General features: G+C 44.3%; 2 protein-coding genes across 7 annotated transcripts in view; both read right to left on the reverse strand.

Moving 5' to 3' along the window:
* Window positions 1-4,277, reverse strand: part of crebbpa (CREB binding lysine acetyltransferase a) — a 35,531-nt gene extending 31,254 nt beyond the window's left edge. For 2 of the 6 annotated variants that reach the window (XM_078080396.1, XM_078080395.1), the window contains exon 1: window positions 3,322-4,258. In XM_078080396.1, the coding sequence (XP_077936522.1) occupies window positions 3,322-3,409 (88 nt within the window). In that variant the 5' untranslated portion in view covers window positions 3,410-4,258. Of the gene's footprint in view, window positions 1-3,321 lie in introns of all 6 variants that reach the window. The other 4 variants (XM_040186570.2, XM_040186565.2, XM_040186566.2 and 1 more) reach the window with 4 other exon arrangements.
* A 572-nt stretch (window positions 4,278-4,849) lies between these two features.
* adcy9a (adenylate cyclase 9a) overlaps window positions 4,850-21,157 on the reverse strand; it is a 29,480-nt gene continuing 13,172 nt past the window's right edge. The window contains exons 2-11 of the mRNA XM_040186575.2: window positions 15,167-15,369; window positions 14,742-14,849; window positions 14,228-14,502; window positions 13,579-13,681; window positions 12,679-12,896; window positions 12,091-12,250; window positions 10,991-11,133; window positions 10,500-10,529; window positions 9,621-9,900; window positions 4,850-9,425 (exon numbers count right to left, since the gene is read on the reverse strand). Of these exons, the coding sequence (XP_040042509.2) occupies window positions 8,409-9,425; window positions 9,621-9,900; window positions 10,500-10,529; window positions 10,991-11,133; window positions 12,091-12,250; window positions 12,679-12,896; window positions 13,579-13,681; window positions 14,228-14,502; window positions 14,742-14,849; window positions 15,167-15,369 (2,537 nt within the window). The 3' untranslated portion in view covers window positions 4,850-8,408. The remainder of the gene's footprint in view (window positions 9,426-9,620; window positions 9,901-10,499; window positions 10,530-10,990; window positions 11,134-12,090; window positions 12,251-12,678; window positions 12,897-13,578; window positions 13,682-14,227; window positions 14,503-14,741; window positions 14,850-15,166; window positions 15,370-21,157) is intronic.

Genomic DNA, 21,157 nt, shown 5'->3' on the forward strand with positions numbered 1-21,157 from the left:
GGGCTTTAAAACATGCCATTTGCATAGTGGAAGCGGACATTTGGGGGTTTCACTAACCCCCTTCCCCAGAAAGATTCTGCAATACTGCCGCAACAATTATCTGCCATTAAGCAGTCTTTGCTTTTTCCAAGGTGAACCAAACAACCGCGGCATACTGCGACTCAGTTACTAGCATACCTGCATCATGTGGGAGCAAAAGCGTTGTGACGTGAAGGGAAACTATATGACATCCAACATATTTTATACATATTTGGCAGGGACCCGCACCCGTTCAAGCCGCCCCTGGTAGCGGCAGTTGATCTGGTCCTCGTGGAGGGTAAGTCGCCCACGTCAGTGTTCTCCACCCACAGGTTTCACTTTTGGTGGCTAGGAGTTAGCCGCTAGCGTTTTCTGGAAATATCCCCACAAGTAACAAAATGTCACATCGGTGGGGAGGGGTTCACGTGGCTTGAATAGAGCAACAGGAGGCCCGTGTATAATCGCCAAACGTACAGTAAAGAAAATACACACACCCTGGAAGGATGTATGGCGTACTACATATTTCATTATGCAAGCACCGCCCCACACACCCCAAAATGGGACGTGAAAATCCAACCAGGGGCTGGTGAAAAGGCAAAGGTCTAATGTCAAGGACAAGTGGTGCTGCGCACAGAGCTTCAGGCATCACTGCCGTCAAAGACCAAAACCAAAGTCTTTATCTGCAGTAATTTACGACCAATGACAGTGCGGCCCAGTTCTGTCCCAAGGGGTCCGTTAGGTCCCAATGATGACGGGCCAAAACTATAAAGAGCAGGCGGGACAGGTTTAACGATTGTTCATTGCAAACATGTGGTGCCTTTGCCATGTGTGCTTTAACTCTTCGTCTTGTCAGCTGCTTTTGTCCAACGGCTGTCCAACTATTTTTATTGCGCACCAAACTCAACCAAACGATGGGGAAACATGCCATTTGAAAGACTTGATGCGTTCAAGGAAAACATTTGCCTGGCTGTGAATTCACATCCCTACAACGCCATCTTATCGCCAACGTATCTTTGCACAAATAGAGACCCCCCCCCCCCCTCGCAGAAACCTACTGAATATACCTTTGGGTGTAACACAGCAGCAGGCCAAGTACTGGCTTTAAAAACCAACATAACATTAGAACAGCAGTAAGATATTTATGTCGACTGAAGGGCGTTTCATTCATACTTATTTGCAAATAAAGTTCTTATGGTTAATGCATTAGAAAAACCATTGACTTATTACATGTGCAGCAGATACATTGCAAATCAGTATTCATTTAAATTCATGTTGGTCGACAACATTTGAGAAAACTTAACTGACCGATGGTTTGCTTTCTCCAACAACCACTTGTCCACGCTGTCTGTGGTTTAGCTGGAAACTTTAGTGTGAGGAGACCGCAATCTAAGGTAGGACCTTTGATAGGACCAATTCACACATGAACATACAGTAAATTTACCAGCAGTAACACTTGAACACTGAGCAACAAGAAGGTAAAAGAAGTCCTCGTGATCACGGTGATGTCCACAACGCTGTTTGCCGGAGGTCAAATGCTATGGGCACACCGAACGCGGCGCAAATGTGCTGCATCGCCTCAAACGCTCTTAACGCTCTAATAAATGCGCCGCAGGACTCTCGGGGTACATTTGTGGTCAGTCCGCATGCATCGCGTAGTCGTGCCCGATGCGACGGAGAGGGGGCGTGGTTTATGATAAACTTCACCGACTTCTACAGGAACTGCATCTGGATGACTGCCGCTTCCAGCGGTACATGGTGCTAGCCGATACCGCTGTCTGCAAGTCTTCGGGGACGATGGGGAGCATCTCGGCTCTGATGGGTGTTTTGTCGCAAAAAAATGGAGTATTTCAACTTTCGCGTTTGCTGCGAGCGACCAAAATCGCAGCGACCTCGCCGGCATCCTGTGGCACAAAACGCTGGAGACGTGTTCTATGGGAACGTACCTTAACAGATTGTTTCTCGCCAATGATTCCTTCTGTACTTCAATTGTTAAGTTAGTCTCAATAGTGTATAGTTACAGTTTAGACTACAGGAGTGGTCTGCAAGCTAATGTTACATGTTTACTCCTACCGAAGAAATAAATTCCTAACAACTCCTTACCTCAGAAGTGTGTCAGTCATCTGCCACACAGCCAGGGAGTGTCACAAAATACCAAACCTTTATATGAAAAAAATGACACACCGTAAGGGTCAAAAGGTTAGAAGAAAAATTCCGGGTTGGTAATTAACCATAAGCCGCAAATGAAACCTCTACTGCACAATCACAGGTAGCCGCGTCATTACCAGATCAGTGTGTGGGCTCCTACACTTTCTTATGGATGATGTGGCCAAGGAGATTGTGTATGTCTCCGCTAACTCACTTTTTTATTTATTTATTTTTTTACAATTGGTAGCTGAATCAAGCTGTTTCAAAAACATTGTCTGAGTTTCCCTTTTTCCTTCTGCAAGGCAAGTACCTCCTTAATGAACTACACACCGCAAATAAAAGGAAATCTCACTTAAATTGTACGTGTTATGAAATGATCTAGCATTGAAATCTGCTTAGCTACATTAGATATATTTTAAGATGATTAATATGACATGGCTTCTGATTCTGACATGTCATAGATGATGCATTATTTGAGTATGGAAGATATTCACGGCTTAAAGATGTCACAGAAGGCCATCAGATCTATGATACAAATCACCACTGACACTACACACGTTCCTCCATTAAGTGCTGTTTTGATGCTTGATAACAGACACACTCTTTGGTAACATCCTTAAACTCGGTTGTCGGTGTCAATCACAAAGTTAAAAAAACTGGTGTTATGTAAAGAATGAGCGCTGCAAAAAAAAATAAAAAGAAATTGCAACTTCCCACCCTTCAACCCCTTTTTTCTGCTTTGACTGCTGTATAGAGGCGTTGCTTTAACTGAGGACATTTTGTAAACTCCAGTTTGCGGTCTTGTTGTATTGTGTTGAACTACAACGTTACCACATGGAGGTATTCTTTAATCCAGGAATGTAATTAAAAGCACCGCCATTAGCAGCACAAGACGAGCTCGCCTAATAAAAACTCACCGATCGAGTGTCATTGCAGTTAACTCGCCGCCCGCAGAAACAAACCACAACACTGCAGTAAAAAAACACAGCAACACAACTGCCCGCCGACACAGCGCGCCGACCTGCCGGCTTCCAGGAAAGGTGCTGCGCGGCTGGTCAACACGTTTAGGAACCAGCGTGTCGTGGCGAAGTTAAGTTGGCGTCTCCCAATAGGTTCGCGTTTGACGTTGCGTTGTGCAAACAGTGTTGAGGCCTTTACCTGGTCCATCAGACGCTGACAGGGCAGGTGAACTCAGTTTCGGCCGCTTGGAGTTGGGAGGTCCGGCTTCCAGCAGGTTTTCAGCCATAGTTGTTTTCTCGTCCGGCTGGTTCGCTTGAGTTGAAGACGTCAGTTTACCTTTGGCCAGGCACGTTGTTTGAGATCAACCCCGACCGTCACGATTAACACATTAGCGAGCTGGCAGCCTGCTAACGCTAGCTAACTGGCTAATAGCTAACGTTAGCTAATTGCCGGCTACCAGCTAAATTAACTGTTAGCGTTAGCTACTCGGTGCTGCGAGTGTCTTTCAAAAGAGATGCAATAGCGCCCCGCTTCGCCACCGCCATTCACCCCATGATAATCCAACACCCAACACCCACATTATCGTCGTTAAATACCCCAAAATAAAATTCGCCCCATGAAAGAAAAATGGAAATTCAAATTGATAGCCTAATAAAATCGGTTGTTATGATGCATTCCGTTTGAAACGTAACAATTTCTAGAGGTTCGAAGTACCCATTTTGGCGTGACGTCAAATCTCTTCATGCAAAAATCGCGCGAAGCTCCGCAAAATGCACTATTGCATAAAAATGCTGTATTTTTGCAAATCACCTCGAAGGTCACGACGTGGTCTCCGCTTGGCCACGGTAAACAATACTGCTCGTGAACGGCGTCAGGGCTGAATCGCCGCACTCCGAAGGGGGAAATCAGATATACGGAGCGTTTTTGCCCGACGACCACCGATCCTATTCCCGTTTTTTCACACAAAATGTCTCCGAGGCGACGTTAAGAAGTCGTTTTCTGGGGAAGGACGCTGTCATATCACGGAAAGGTTGCTCGATTTCCTACGTAAAAGCCAGTGTTGGACCGAAATCCTAATTCCGAGCCACGACAAGATGGCGGCTGTTGATTCCTTCGATACAAAAAAGTTTTTTTTTCTTTTCCAGATCGTCTGTGGAGGGGGAGGGGCCGCGCAATCACGCCCTGCGTGAAAACACCGCCGCCGCTGACCGCCGGGGGCGCTGCGGCCCCGCAGGAGGTGCGGAGTCAAAGCACTTTGCGTGTGTATTACAGTTAGCGCTATTCAAATATGCTATGATGTATTATACGTATTATATATAATTCCTATTACATTAAACGTATATATATAAATCAACTTTATTCATGTATTTAATTATTGGATTCATTAGACGTCTGTGTTGCATTGTCATTATCTCATGTAGGTTCCGGCAGTCAATATTTAGTCAAATGTACTAATCACATTATAAGATCATTTTTGTCATCAGCTCGCTGATTAAAGACTCCCACCTTATTGACAGATTTGGGACTATCTTTCCAAAACATGCCCACGTCTGACTTAATCAGCAAATTGCAATTCGGTCCGATAATCAGGCTATTAACATGAATTTATGTCCACTTCATATTTCTCAGCGCACTCAAGTTTTTTCTGCTTGGAGATTTATTTCTCCACGAAAACGTTTTGAAATAATATCCCTCACACTTTAAACAGACACACATTGAACCAAGCTGATGATACGTGTTGCTTTTTCATTGTTTTCCGGCAAAATCTGACACATGCACATGTATAAAAAAAAAAAATCATACGTGACATAAAATAATGTACAAACACTGAGTGCTTTGTGCAAATGTGTACAGATTACGGTCGTGTGTTGATAAATGATACATGGGTAATGTGCACAAAAACATACATGATACATCTCATTCATGAACATAACACAAATACACAAAGATTTTAAATCAACCAATTGTCTAATTTCTATCCCAGTGTAATTCAATACACATACAGGTTGACTTTATAATGAAAATATGTGGCGCTGTCACAACTTAAATGATTAGGCGATGCGGTTTTACTGTGATTAATTCAGAAGGGCCAATAAAACGTCCCCCTATTTTTCTTTCACAAAGCAAATTTACATTTTTATTTTGAAGAAGATGATTGAATGACAACTTTCCCTCAACGAAAAGAGCCTGTTTTCTGGAGCTGTGTTACCTGTGAACTGGAGCTCTGAACCCACTTTCTTTCCCTCGGACATAACCAAAACAATTTTTGGCATACACACATCACCAATACACTGAGAGCGAAGGATACAATCAAAGTAACCTTAAATGAGCAAAGCTTAGTGAATACCTCCTGCAGCACATACTTATTGTTCAACATAAGTGTAGAAATAATTATATTGAAATGAAAAAACAAAAGAATGATGCAGCACGGTGCAGAGTCAGAATGAAGCTGTAGTGTGTTAAACCCTCCCTCCCCCCCAGTACACACACACACACACACACACACACACACAGAGATAACAGAGCCAGCCGTGTTCACTTAAATATTTTATTCTTACGTGTCGACAGACGGTCGCTACTGGAGAAGTGGTGCCCCATCAACAGGTGGAGCCCCACATCTCGAATCTAGTGACGGGTCCTGAAAATCACCACAGATTAATTCACTAATGTGGGGGTCGAAGGGTGATCTGGGAAATATTTTAAATAGTGACGACAAAGGATTTGTGCAAACAAATCTCCTGTAGATACTTTTGGATCTTGATTTAGAGTGACAACTTCCGGAGAAACATCTTTGGATTTGATTATGATCCAAAGATTATTTGATAGAAAATAAATCACAGTTCTAACACATTCCAAATTCAAAAGGCACTGGTTGTGTATGTTTGGAGGGCACCATGGTAACGGAAAACTGCTTTTTATGCTACGGATGGAGACAGCTACATCATTTAATATGGTTGACCTGTCACGTGGGTTTGCAAGATCAGATTACCAACTTTGAAGACTTTTTTCTCGATTTCAACGAATGCAACTAAGTGCGTTACATTCTTCTAAGGATAAAGTATCATTAGCAAGATAAGAGTTTAAGAGTAGCAGTGTAGTTGATTGTTTTTTCTGTCATCTTTTCTCTGTTATTGACTCGAAGTAGAGATGAAATATCTTTCTCACACACACACACACACACACACACACACACACACACACACACACACACACACACACACATACACACACACAAGTACAGGGGGGGAAACAAGTGATCTAAGGAGTAAAGACAGAAGCATGAAGTGAGTAAAGGAGAAAGAACAACAGACGTGCCAGCTATTAATATTAGTGCTGCCACCACCTCACTCCAGCGGGATATTGGCAGACTGAAAGAACTGAAAGAAAAGTGAAAGAAAAAAAAAAGAATTTGTCCCAAGAAATAAAATTGCAGCAATATCCTAAACAACCAGCATCATTTCCTAAAATATATAATTATAATCTATCCTCATTATGAAAACAGCATGATAAAAAAACGTTCTGAAAACAAGGATACTCAAAAAATACAGTCATACTTTTTAGGCACCACAAAACAAATCAGCTAGTTCAGGTTGCACTGCACCTATAGATCACTCAATTAAAGTGGCACGATTGAAGTACATTGATACAGTAGAGGGCCCCCTACGTATAAAGTCTCACCCCTTCCACAGCAAATCACACAGCTAAAGGCAGACAATACGCAACTATTGAATACATCTACGCAGTGAACCCATGGCTGTCTTTTGGTGATAAAGGCAACGATTGGAACTAAATTGGAGCGCGAGGTTTTAAATACCACTGAAGAAACTGTGATTGATCTGAATTTTGACACTTTTAACCCACAACAATTAAGCCTTTCCTCTCTATCAACAACTACACAGCGATGGTCCATCACAGGCCCACTACACGTGACACAACTCACCCAGAGTCTCGATCAAATTATCGCCTGTGTAGTCAGTTTGATCTAATTGCTCTGTGCCTCAGAGCTCCGTTGTTGAGCAAAAAGTAATAAAACATTTTCTATTAGCCACATTGTTGCACTGGGTGCCATCTTCGTTCACTGCAACAAAAATGGGCTGCGCATTCTCATTTTGAGTCACTCCCACATTCATGATCCGGCTGCAGTAAATATGCACTTTCTCTTGTTTTCTTCAAAGTCATTACTTTACTGTCTGTTATGATGAAAAAGACAAATTAATAAAAATTACAACAATGCCCACTGTTGGGATTGTGTTTCATACTCAAAAGACACATCTCGGGGGAGTATCCTTTTAAGAATATTTAAAGTGCCTTCCTGCTTTTGTGATGATCTCAATTTAATAAAAAAAAAAAACCTTTCTTCCAAATCTGTATTCCCTTATCGGTTTTAAAGTTGTGCTTTTAGTTGTACTCGTTTCGACTGACAAGAACTGTGTTTGAATGTTCTCAAAGCCACTTCAACGTTCCCTTTGAAGACATGAGCAGCCGTTTTAACAGCCTTTCACGTTGATAACTTCCAAATACAAGTGGTCGGGACAACACTGTGCAAGACCTGTGCTTAAAATGTGCATTTAGCTGCTACACAAACTAAAATATATGCAGTCTGCTGTGTAGCGTGTCTCCTTTTACTGAGACTCCATCACAAATGAATACTGTGCAAAGCCCTCAAGTCAAAGCAGAATACATACATTAACACTGCTCAATGTGATTCCCTCATCCATCCCATAATTCCCTGCTCAGCCCATCATGCTCCACTTACGCTTATAAAAAAACCTAAAATATTCTTCCCTTTAGACTTTGATCACGTTAAAACTAATAATATGGCACAACAATAATTATTCTTTTAAGAAATACTTGCATTACAAAATAAAAGCATGGGGCAGGAGTCCACAGCATGTCCTGGTGTCCAACATTGTTAAACTTTGATCAGTAATTTATATTTGTTCATTCAATGTTCTCGTCATGAAGGCACTTAATAACAAAAATGAAAAATAAAAAACACCTAAAACATCACCGACGGTCTTCCTTCTTTCTGAGCCCTTTTCTTTGTCTTCTAACCTAAACTGCTGCGATCAACACAGGTCCCACCCCCCCCTGCCACCTCAACATCACCATGTAACACATCCATAGCCTTTTGTTCATAGCTCCTGCTTGTGTCAGAGTGACATACTGCCTCTAAAGACGCTCCAACGATGCCTAAAGAAAAGGACACGCTGCGGTCGGTCGGTCAGTCGGGCAGCAGGCGGGGCGGCAAGGGGACAGAAGTCACAGGAAGAGGAGACGAGGGATCAGAGACGAGCGTAAAACTCCTCGTTGAGTTTCGATAGCTCGCTGGCCTCCGCCTCTTCCTCCTCCTCCTCCTCTTGTGCGAGAGGAGCGGACTGCACCCGGAAGGGCTCTAGTGCAGCACAAGGCTGGAGGCCCAGTTCAGAGTGGGGAAGGTCGGTGGCAGGCGGCTGCCCAGGGAGGTGCGGAGGGTCCCTATACCCCTCTTCCCTCGCCTCTGTGGACTTTGCCTGCACAGGCTCCGGCCCGGCTCTTGAAGGCCTTGCAGCACTCTGCGGTTGAGGAGTGAGAGTGGAGACATAGGAGGAGGAAGGAGTGGGAGGAGAGGGAGGAGGAGTATTCACGGTCGGCGCCACGGAGGAGATCCCGGGGCTCTCGCCCTTCTCCGCTCGATCCTGATGTATACTTTCCCCACTCTTGGGGAACAGAAAGGTCCTCATTTGACCTTTGCCCTTAACATTAACTGTACCTCTATAGTCAAACTCCAGGCCCATGGCCCTGAGCACGGCGTGGCTCTCCTCGCTCACCTGCACCCGGCACTCCACCCCGGTGGAGTCCATGCGGCTGGCGATGTTGACCGTGTCACCCCAGATGTCGTAGAGCAGCTTGGTGGTGCCGATCACGCCCGCTGTCAGCGGCCCGTGGTTAAACCCTATCCGCAGCTTGAAGCCAAATCCCAGCATGTTCTTGTTGAAGTCGTCCAGGACGCCCATCATCTCCAGGGCAAAGTTAAAAAGCGCCCTCAGGTGAGCGTGCGGAGAGTCGTCTTCGTCCTCAGCCAGCTGGCGGACGTTCAGGCCGGACGCGGCCATGTAGGTGGCCCCGATTGTCTTGATCTTTTCCACGCTTTTGAACTCGGGTCGGCGAAGGAGCTCGTCGAAGTCTCCAATTAACTCATTAAGAACTCGGTAGCACTCTTTTCCACCCTCGTAGCTCTCCTCGTAGAACTCGCTGAAGTTTACGATACTGGCGAAGATCACGCCCACACTGTCGTGATTCTTGGAGTAGCTCTGGGTCACCTGAGCAAACAATGAACGTGGTCAAACAGATTGAACTCTAAGATATCCTCATATTTATGGTTATCATTTATATCCATCTTTTTCATTTAAGAAGAATGTATCGTTGGATACAGGTGTGCTATGCATTACAGAACTAATAGATGTATCAGGCACTGTTCTGATGAACTCTGATATATTTTTAAAATCTTCAGAAACCTTGAGCTGGTCAGCGACATGGATGGGGATGATGTTGCCTAGTAACCACTCCGCCTGGTCTCGCATGGTCTGGATCTTGAAGCGGTGTTTGTCAGCCTCCACGTTGCCGTGGTAATGGAGATGGTAGCTGACCTCAAACTCACGGTTGAGGAACCAGACCAGGAGAAGAAGCAGGAAGAAGGCCAGGACAGCCTCCGGGACCAGAAGGTCAAGAGGTTGCGGGGAAGGTTCAGGGGTGAGCAATGCTGAGTCACCATCAGTGGACGTGGAGCTGTTCAGTCTGAGCGAACAACCGGAGAAAACAGAAGAAAAGTAAAAGTGTTTCAAGACCGACGTAAGAAAAGCAAACAGAAACCAGAAACAGCAGAAACAGGGTTGAAAACAGCTTCTGATGTTGTCTTGCATCTCCTGTAGCAGTTTGCTGAGAGGTGCTGTGTGCTACACGAAGACGACATGCCACCAGCATACGTGATCCACGCCAGTCACCCAAGGTCATCAAGCTAGTGTGTACTTTTAATCAAGCAATGTTACCAAAGGGATAAAATTCATCATAGGGGGAGTCTAGAAATGAAGGTACATGTTCATCTTTGACCGAAAACAGCTTGGTTATCCTGCAGCTTCTATGGGGTCGCTGTCAAAAAGCATTGTGGGAGATGGAGAATCCAAAGTCTCGAGTCCAACTACATGTGGGATAAAATCTCCCTTATTTACAAAGCGGGTTGCGGTACATTGTAGCGGACAGATGAAGCACTACGAAATGTAGTTTCTCGGGTCAGTTTTTGTAATCTGAACAATGTAGACTGTAACCAAAATAGTGCCTTAAGATAATTGTTTGTTAATTGGGTACACACACTGAATGTAAGAAAAAGAGACACTCACCTTTGAACTGGCAAGCTGTGATTACCAGAGCTGAAAGACGACCAGAGTGGTGTCAGTCAAAGGAGAAAAAAAACGCTCACGTACAAACGCACACATGAACGAACATAATCCAGATTATATTAAACAAGGAGATTCTTGTCTTTGAGTCATGGACTAACAAAACAAATGACAATGTTTGAGAATAATGAATTAATGAATAAACGCAACCTGTTTATCAAGGACAGGATCATACATCTATTTATTCATTTAAAACATTCAACATTCATTTTCTACCACTGCATGATGATCGATGCGATCATATTTCACGTGTGTGAGATTCGGTATGAAGTCTTTTAATTGAATGGAATGTGAGAGGCCACAACTAGTGCATATAGTATAAACCTGTATGTCCGCTTGTGTGCAGTATCTGGTGACTTGCGTATGTGTGTGTTTACTGCAGAGCTGCATTTGGTATTTTTGCAGGTGTGCAAATAACACACGCTCACCGGTACCTGTGCATGGGGATGTACAGCAACAGCAGCAGGGCGACCCCTGTAGAAGTGGCCAGGACTGAGCGCATCCAAAAGCTTAGCTGACAGAAGTTACAATACTGGATGATGGCCAGGATGGTGGCGCAGCACAGGAACATGGTCACCTGCAGAGACAGGGCTCGTCACTATACCTTAAAAAGCCAAACAGAAACAAATGGCAAAGCACAAAGACATGGATGAGGTGATTCAAATAAGGAAGGATTCTCCATAGTTTTGCATATTCGTCAGGGTTGCGACACACCCATTGGTCACTGTTTTGATGGGTCCTACTATTAGTTAATTGTTGTGAAGAGTGGACGCACAAGCACACACTGATTCTATTAACAATGTGTTGGATTTCACTTCTCAGTGAGTTACATTAGACTATTATATACAGAGAGGAGATATCAGGAATAGATAGATATAATATGTTGTCTCATCAAAGAGAGACTTGAGACATAGCGGGGTGGAAGGGACGGCGATAGAGAGATGGAGTGTTGAAAATCCCTTAAAAACAAGATATGAAAACAGCACACATTTTGCAGGCAGCCGTTGGCTCAACACTGGAAAGAGAGGATCACGCCGATGCAGATGGCCCCGAATCAAAACAGCAAAAGAAGAAATGCTGAAGTTTGGCTGCTCTCAGTCTTCTCACATAAAGGACTCAGAGAAGAAGAAATGTCAACATTCTGTGCGTCAAAGTCCACAGACGAAGCCTCCTGAACCTCCGAGCTCTTTTCCTTCTAGAGTCCCTAAAAGGGCTAATGCCAGCTAACGGCCCTGCTGGCCCCCGAAGATCTCTGGCTTCAAACCAGCGTGGGCAAGATCTCAAACTGCCAACTCCTCTCAGTGAGTGAGTGAGTGAGTGAGGGAGGGAGGACGAACCCTTCCAGTAGTTAGATCAGCTGCAGAACGGCTACCAGTGGCCATAGTGATAGCTGCATCAACAGCTGCAGCAGCAATTTAGTTAAATATTAGTAAGGAACAGAGAAGGATGTAGTGCAACAGCATACGTTGGATGTTTCAACCCAAAATCAAAATGTCCATCTACCATTTAACAAAATGTGTCTTTCCCAGTGTACCTGGAGGGGCAGGTGGATGCTGCTGGTGAGGTGGGACAAGACAGAGATGGCAGGAAGGGAGACCAACACGGCCCCAATCACGTGCCGGGGGACCCATCCAGAGACCACCAGGAGCAGGGAGCGGGTACAGTTCATCACTTTCTCCAGGTAGAAGGCCATGCTGCAGTGGAGGAGGACAACCAGACAGAGGGTGACCTTTCAGCGGTGTTATCAGATCCTTCTAAATTATACAGTAAGAACCTGTGTCTTTGTCTCCTTGCTTTGTTTGAAAATGTCAACATTTAATTTGAAATATTATTCGGAAATGTGGCACCTAACAACGTGCTGCACAAACTTTGTGTTTGATCGCTCATCTGATCATCTTAAATGACTACAACTGATAACTACGTAGGGAACAGTTATATTTATCTAAAGTTTCCCTATGGGGCCACATAACATGGAAGATCACCAGATGATTGAGTGTTTTTATTCCCAATCTAGAAACAAACACAGACACGACGCTGACAACACGACAGTCCCTTTTCCATCTTGCCGGGTAAAGTAAATTGCACACACACAAAAGTGAACGCACAGACTCCGCGTCCTCACCGTATGGAGAGCACCAAGGAGGCCAGCTCCAACAGGCCGGCCAGGGGAGCCAGGGCCAAGGCGGCGGGAGCCGGAGGGCCCACAGAGGCCGGGCTCACCAGAGGCGGAAGGAAACAGGCCAGCGTCAGAGACAGGAAGACAAAACAGCTGAGAAGGACGTCCAGGAAGGAGCTGAAGGTGGTGCTCGCAAATGTCTGCACTTGCACCAGGTTCTTCACCTGGAGTGGGAAGAGGGAGACACAAGTGGCCAAGTTTTTGGAGGAATCTAAAAAAGTGGAGGAATTTTTGTGTACGTGGGAGTATACGCGAGCTCATCTGGTCTGTCGACTCCCTCGCTTACTTTTGAAAGAGTAAAAAATTGTCAAACAATGAAAATAAATATATGGCTATAAGGATATGAAAATTAAAAAAAACATGGTGATTGGTGGCTGACTACGTGTTTTTTCAGTGTGTAGTAAAATCAACTCAAAATTCAAATAGTTTTCAGTATGCAGTAGATTTTGGTTGTACTTATGTGTACATAATATATGTATATACATATATGTATACATACATTGACATTGCATTTCACAGCTCAGCCACGGACAAGTACATATGAGCTGTAAATGAGCATTGCAGTAGAACGGCGAAATGAAGCGAACTGAAGAGGTTGAACGCGAGTGTTTCGGAGCTCTGTAGTAACAGTGGTGGAACAGAAGGGGGCTTCGAGGCTGTGAGGTCCTGTGAGGTCCAGGTAGGCCGAGTGGAGCAGGACCTGTGAGCGTGACAATGTGTTGCACTAATGTGGAAAAACGGTTCTTTTACATCACACTCTATAAATCCCCACTAACGCTATTGTTTGTACAATAATTACACTAAAGTTAAAGTTGAGTGAGACAATGATGAGTCTGATGATTGTACCTCCTCTTTGTAGCTGCTGCGATACGCTTTCTCCAGTGGTCTCTCAAGGAAGTTGAGGCTGATCTTGTTGATGGGTGGCTTGAAGAAGTAGTCTTTCATCAGACTATGAACCAGAGAAACAGGGCAATATATGAGGTAATATTTATTCCAATAGGAAATAATGTATTTCTCAAAATAAATAAACAACAAATATGTTGTTTTATGTTTTTAGGGCATTGTTTGACCAGTTGTGTTAAGTTTAACTCCCAGCTCAAAGCAATCATATTCATGCATACATACTATCCTATGGACTCTGAATGTAGCGGTATCAAGTTATTGTATAGCAATAACTCTTGCTTTCTATTTTTACGAGCACCCTAAGGACGTTCTGTGTGGAGTTTGCATAGTTGTGTCAGTGTTGATTTACACATGTAATATGCAAGGGTGAACGCATCATATTACACTATTCATTATCCTCAGGGTTGACTGGTCGCGGGTGTGGATAGAAACACAAGTTGAGATGGTGAACATTGTGTAGAGAACTTTTAATCATTCACATAATTCTGTGAAAATATATAATCCCTTCCTCTACAACCCTCATCATGGAAAATCCGTTACCCATGAGGGAAATTATCAGTTCATAAACTCGACCTTTGACCTCTCTGCTCACCTGTCCTCCCTGATAACATCCACAAAGTGGACGTCGCTCTTTTCTCGGGAGTTCTTGGCGCGCAGCTGGATCAGAGCGGAGTGATCCATTCCCGGGCCGGCCGTCCCGGAGCCACCAGCCAAGACCAGACTGGTGCCAGTTCCCGTGCTGGTGCTGGTCTTCTTCTCTTTCTCCTGAAGCATGTTGCACAGGGAGCTCTGGCTGGCTCGCGCCGGCTCCTCCAGAAGAGGACTCAGGAGGCCGTTGGCCGCTCGGGGGCTGTGACCTGGCATGAACTGGATCAGGATGAGAAGGTGAAGAAGAGAGGGACAAGCTTCAGGATATGGAGGAGAAGGAGAGTTAGGAGAACATAGAGAAAGGATGGGTGTAGGATCATCTCAAAATCCTAATTCCCACATCTTTGCATATTTAAGACTTTTAATTGATTGAAAGCAAAGCAAAATTGATTGAATTTACGTGAATTGAAGGTCTTTTCTGAGCTAATTTAAGGATTTAAAGAACCCCGGCGTTGTACCTTGGCACTGCTGCTCTTGTGCTCTTCCTGGCAGCCGTTCAGCACAGTAACATCTTCACCCAGCTCCGCCCCGGAAGACAAGATGCCACTGCGGGACACAAAGGGAGGCTAGACGGACAAAGGGACAGCGGTGGGAGAAGTGGACAAATTAAAACATATCACACATGAGCAGTTTGAGAATATCACAACACCTAAATGAGGACTGGCACTGCGGCTAAAGGACTGCCTGCACTTTGATGACATGTAAATCAGACCAGTTTACTCATGAATGTTAAATTCATTTGATAGCGGAAAATGTGCAAATAGAAAAAAGTGAATGCCAAAACAAAGACAGTGTTGTAAAACACCCACAAACCATCACATAATAATAGCAGATTGCTCCATGTCTATATTTTACCCAAAAGGTTTTGTTTCTGCAGACTTACAGCGATCCTGTCCGGAGGTTGGTGGGGCAGCAGGGGCTCTGCAGCCTCCGCTCCCTCCGGGATGAGGTCCGGGGCCCGGGCCTGAGGACAGGAGGACAAGCTGACCCCCCCCAGATCTCTGCCCGACAGCCCCACCTGAGAACAGCTGCACTGCGCATCAACCAGCTCCAACCTCCTTCCCGAGATCAGGTAAGTTTTTAGGCCTGGAAAAAAAAAAAAAAAAAAAGACCCGTGCTCAGAACGTCACGCTCACGGCTTTGATCATTTTGTTAAGTCCTCCACGCCGTGTTTTTTTAATGTGAAACTATAGTGAAGTAATATTGTCCTGAGCAGGCAGTGAAGCCACTCTTCCTGTGTGTGTGTGTGTGTGTGTGTGTGTGTGTGTATGTAATCCGATCACCTCGGAGTTGTCGACATAGTTGAGCAGGCCGCTCATGCTTCATGCTTTTAGTGCATGTTAGTGCAGGTGAGCGCGCCCAACCGGTTACCTCACTGCTGCCGCGCTGCACTGCAGAGCCCACTCTGTGGGCTAAACGCCTCTCTCAGCACTGTTGTTGTTGTTGTTGTTTGAACTATTTGGTTTTCAGGTTTCTAGCATCATCAGTAACCGGCTCAGCTGTCGCCATGTTAAGAGACGCGTGAATTTTGTGCTGACCGGGAAATAAATGAACCGCACAAAGAAACCGTCAGATGTCGCTTAAGAAAAAAGATCCTCATTCGATCGGGACAAAATTCTTCCAACAGCCCTTAAGGCTGGACCCATGCAAAGGAATAAGAGAGATGTCCATGTCAAACAGCAACAGATTCTCCAGTGAGAGGCGTGCAGCATGTTACATGTGATCCTGAAATAATAAGTCTGTCGACAATAAGTAGTTTCAATGATTCATTGTTGAATTCAATTCTCAGGTTCATGTTCGTAACCTTCTGGTTATTGCTTAAAAGATGCTTTAAATAGCTTCTGTTTCTTTATTTTAGAGCTTGAAGATGGATGTTGATCCGATTAAATCTGCCTTGAAATCTCACAGTGACATACCGACACACATCGTTTCTGAGTAATAGGCCTCTGTTGCTTTGGACTTTTTGTAAAAAGATTTTTCACTTAGAAAATCAGAAACTCTTTGTTGATGCGCGCACAACAAAAAGAAGGGGGTAACGTAATACTGGGTGTTTCACCGTTTGTGTTTGCACATCAGCCCGGAGCTTTTGGCCGTCTTCACAGTAGCGCAGGGCCAACAAGGGAATATACAAACAGTGGATCAGAGTAGTGGCCCGTAGCCAGGCGCTATCAGCCTGTCCAAACACAGAGTAACCTGGCTAGCTGGCCTCGCTGTTCAAACAGCTAAAGGGTGCTAACCTCATTAGCATGTCGACGACTGACGGAGATACCAGGTCGTAAAGGAGCCTGGTCCGGGAGTCTGCTTTCTTAAACAAATAAGCCTTTATTCATCTTTGTCAGATCATGACCTGACTACATGTCATGAGAGTCAACGCCGCAGAGTTTCTTATTCAAAAGAAAAAGGGAAATATACTGTATGCAGGGATGTGTCCACCTGTGTAAGTGTGACTGATGAGTATCCGGCGCACATGTGACAGCGTGTGCGTCAGTCTGATGTGGAGTGCGTGTGTTCTTAAGTCAATCTGTGTACTGCAGAATGTTTGCAACAGTTATTTGTGAATCCAACTGCCGCACACGCACACATGCACGTACTTAAATAATTAAAAAAACATTTCAGTAAATGCTGGAGAGGTTTTCCAACCAGCTACTTAAAAGCATTCCTAATAGCCACAGACGTGCTTTTCTTTGTTATTAGATGTGTTGCACAATGCTTGAGAGCACAGGAAGCTGACTGGTAAACTCCATATAAGATAAAGGCGGTTGTACGGGAGGAAAACCCTCAGGGGTGCGGTTTGCGGAGGTATCAGCCAATCACTGAGCTGAATGTATTGATGACTTAAGGAGAAAATGGCGGGAAAAAAACATGGAAATATAAACACAGGAATTCAGGTGAGCTAGTGGGACACTGGACAGCTAACTGTAACCACATCAGGCCTCTATTCAACCGAATATTATTTTATGTGATTCAATCTGTGACTTCATGATCTTGTTAAGAATAAACATCCTTTGATTTGAAGCCCGACCATTTATTCTGTTTTATTTTGATGACGGACCTTTGAGCCAGAAGTCTAGAACACAACGCTACTAAAGAATAAAAGTAACTCAACGCAATCGTTGACCTCTTGATTTTTTTAACATTTAACAACATTTTATGACAAAGACAAAGAACCGAATTGATGACATTATTGGCAGAGCTAAAGTCAATCTCAATGATTTGGTTTATGATTGTTTCATGGATACGGGATAATCTGTCATGAGGTGCAAATGTAAAATACACCACAGGTTAAATTGGCCACTGTGACGCCAACGGGCAGGACCGAGTGACCCCACGCTCTATGTTCTGCGCATGTGTCTGCAGAAATGAGTTATTAATGTGTAACTAACAATGAACTATTAATTTGGGAGTGAGGAATCACTGTGTGTCTTGTTCCAAGCCCTGGGACACTGTCGACTTGGCGGACATCTTCAGCCTGAAGGCCAACAAGAGCCCTGACTTAGGGTCGGAGAGCCTCGCCGAGCGGGCGACGAAGGCCGTTTATGAGACGCACACAAACACTTTCTTAACAATGTGTTGGATCGTACATTCCAATGAGTTACATGGACTACTGGGAAAGAAGAGAGCTATATCTTTTCTATATTTAGAGAGACTTAACATTGAACAACATCACCGAATCCTCATTACATATCTGAGTAAGTCAATGTCTCTATACCTCTGATTGTCTGAGGTATCACTCAACTTCAAAAAATCTATTAAAATCAGTGAAATATTAAACTTAGATTTTATCTATTTTGACGTTGGACGAGATCGGCTGCTCAAGTGACAACTTATTAACTAATGCATTGAACAAAAAAAGTTATATTTTTATGTTACATTCATGTCAATTAAAGGCCAGAAGATAGAGATGTGACGTAGAGGCCCTGGAGTTTGTGCGTGTGGCGTAACCCACATTCCTTCTCTCCTTCCAGTTCAGGTTCATAACTGTATCAACCGGTTTCTCCGTACAGGCCTTGAACCGTTAGGGTGTTTGACATAATACACACTAGTCTTGTAGTTTTTTGACCATCACAGTAGGTTTGTGTGTGTGTGTGCGTGTGTGTACGCGTGTCTAAGTGACAGCTAGACAATAAACTGCCACTGTATTTTGTGTGTTTATCTAAGCTCCAGGGCACAACAGAGCTAATACTTTACTGTGTTTTTGCAGCCAAAGTCATTGAAACACATTGCATTGGTCTTTTTGTGTGTCTGTGTCTGCACATGTGTGCATTTGTGTGTTGATCCTTTCCAGGCTCTGTAAAGGCAGCACTCTGGGAAAGAAACTGACACGAGCACTTTAAGGTCTCAATGCAGCTCAATGGTTTTGTATTGATTTATTCAAACCAGCTGCGTGGAGCAGCTGCTGAGGACAGCAACTTCTATCGCAACAACAAAACACGCAGACACACAAATTATAAAGTATAGATGTAGACCTAGTCATATACACAGCGGTAGACCTGAGGTCCAAACACAAACACCGAACTATGTGGCACAACATGGAAACGACTGACATCACTTCATCATAACATTTGTGTCCGTTTTCCACGCTTGCCATTCAAAAGACTGACATCATGCATAAATTAAATGTAAACAATATTATTTAAAGAGCCAATTCATTTTAAATTGATGTTTTAACAACTTGTCGGGAGTCTGATGAGGTAACAAATGGTCCTCCATGTGGGATCAAATTGAGCTGGAAGCAGCGCAGGGGAGTAACAATCGGTCTCTTATTCTGAGGTTGCATCCATTCAAGTCTAATTTCGGGCTGAGGCCCAGAATCAAATTTTCTAGATTGTGCAGACAGAAACATCTATACCAAATATTGAAGAAAAAATTCTGCAATAAACATTTAACTTACACATGAACATTTGGGGAACAATTTGTTTTCCCCTGTTTGCTTGAATATCCCAGCAACACCCTCCAAGAGGACATAAGACATCCTTTCCAGGAAATAAGCCACTTTGGCCCCTCGGAGACATATTGGATGGTGATATATTCAAACGAGTGACTCATCCAAGGTAGTGGACTGCAGTGTTGTTGCCTTTGCCCCACATATCCTCATTTATTACAAATCATCAACACAGAAACACCAACACACACACACACACACACACACACACACACACACACACACACACAGTTACTACCACAAGACTAAATATAAAGGGTGTATACACGAGAATGAATGAACAGAAGCATCAGTGGAGAGGAAGCGTAGCTGAGTCGCCACATTCCACATGTACCCACAAGACCATGCACACCATAGACACACACACACATCCAAAAATGAGCACACCAAGCTCACTTACACAGCAACACGTACAGATTTAAACTCATCGCACTAGTGCTGAAACGGCAAGTAAATTAGTCAATACAAAAATTTGCCACCATATTAATTAACCACCATAAACATGAAGCAAGAATGTTTGACATCTGCTGCTAACAACTCAAAAGCAAGGATTCGCCACCGCTTCCCGAGATCGCATCATTCAAAGTGCAGATTTGATTGATATGAATATTTATTGACATACACAATAAACACAAATTAATCAATCAGAATAAAAAGTGTAGAATAAATGACTTGATTAGGGAAATCATCATTATGTGCTCACTCACAGTCGAATTATGAGAATGATTGCACAGTGTTTCTTGATTGCATTCACACACATACACACACACACACAACTCCCTGTCTGCGTGGTAGAGTGGATGTGGCCCGGCTCAGCGGTCCCCATGTGAGAGCTTCTTGGTGAATATTTCAGACCAAGGTCTCTTCGGGTCACTCCCCACAGGATCATCCCAAACCGGACTACGAACTTCTTGACAAATAACCTCTGAACCCTGCGGCGGCTTCAAAGCCCATGATCAGAAATCCTCCCCGGTGACCTAAAGGTCGCCGGCTTTCCTTTGGCTCCCAACACACAGAAAAGTGAAAGTGTGTGTGAACATACAGAGGGAGACTAAGAGCAACAGCAATATTTACTCAGACTAATTAGGCCTCGAAGCTGAGGCATACAAAGACAAATAGAGGCAGGCGCTGGCAGAACGTGCCCTTCTCTTCCTGAGATTCCTCTAACCTTTTCTCTCATTCTTCACTTTCATCTTGCTGCTTGGAATAGTCAGAAAATAAACAACTGCAGCACTAAAAATAGCCTTCAACTTGTTTTCCCTTTTCACAGACTTGCCCTTCCCACTGTCCAACTTTGCTCCACCACGGCTCAAACTTTCACCTCCAGCCTTTTCTCTCTCTTGTCTTGCTGAATCTTATGTCTTTCGCAGTCTCTCAACCCCCTATTTTTGAACCCAGCTACTCCATCTTGTCTCTGCTGTCATGTTCTCCTGTTTTTCAGCCATCTTCCTTTCACTTGAAGCTTCTCCCATCGGCCTCTTTCTTTTTTTTTTTTTTGTACTCCCCCCCCCCACCCCCCCCTGTTCCCTACCCTCCGGTCTGCTCCCTGGCCAGTGGCGGGTCTTGAGAACAGGCCTAGTGCAAAAGCAGATGCCTCCATATTTGGACACGCTGACGAAACCGAGAGACGAGGCTCTCGCATGATCCTCCTTCTAATACCCTCCCTCCCTCCCTCCCCCTTATCCATCTATCCTTCCTCCCCCTCCGCTCTTATGCCATCAGTTCCCCACTTGCTCCCTTTCTTTTGTCCCCCCCCCATCTCCTTTATCTGCTTTTTGAAATCATACTCTGGGGATTTGATAAAGCCTCCATTGGCAGCGTAGCGGATCAGAATTCCTCGTCTTTTTTTGGACAAACACGATACTTTTGTCAGATCAACCCTGGTTATGGGATCCACAACTTGTTCTAACTGGAACCAATCCGGTCCAAACA

Source organism: Gasterosteus aculeatus, chromosome 9 (genome assembly GCF_964276395.1).
Source record: "Gasterosteus aculeatus chromosome 9, fGasAcu3.hap1.1, whole genome shotgun sequence".
Lineage (NCBI taxonomy): Eukaryota > Metazoa > Chordata > Actinopteri > Perciformes > Gasterosteidae > Gasterosteus > Gasterosteus aculeatus.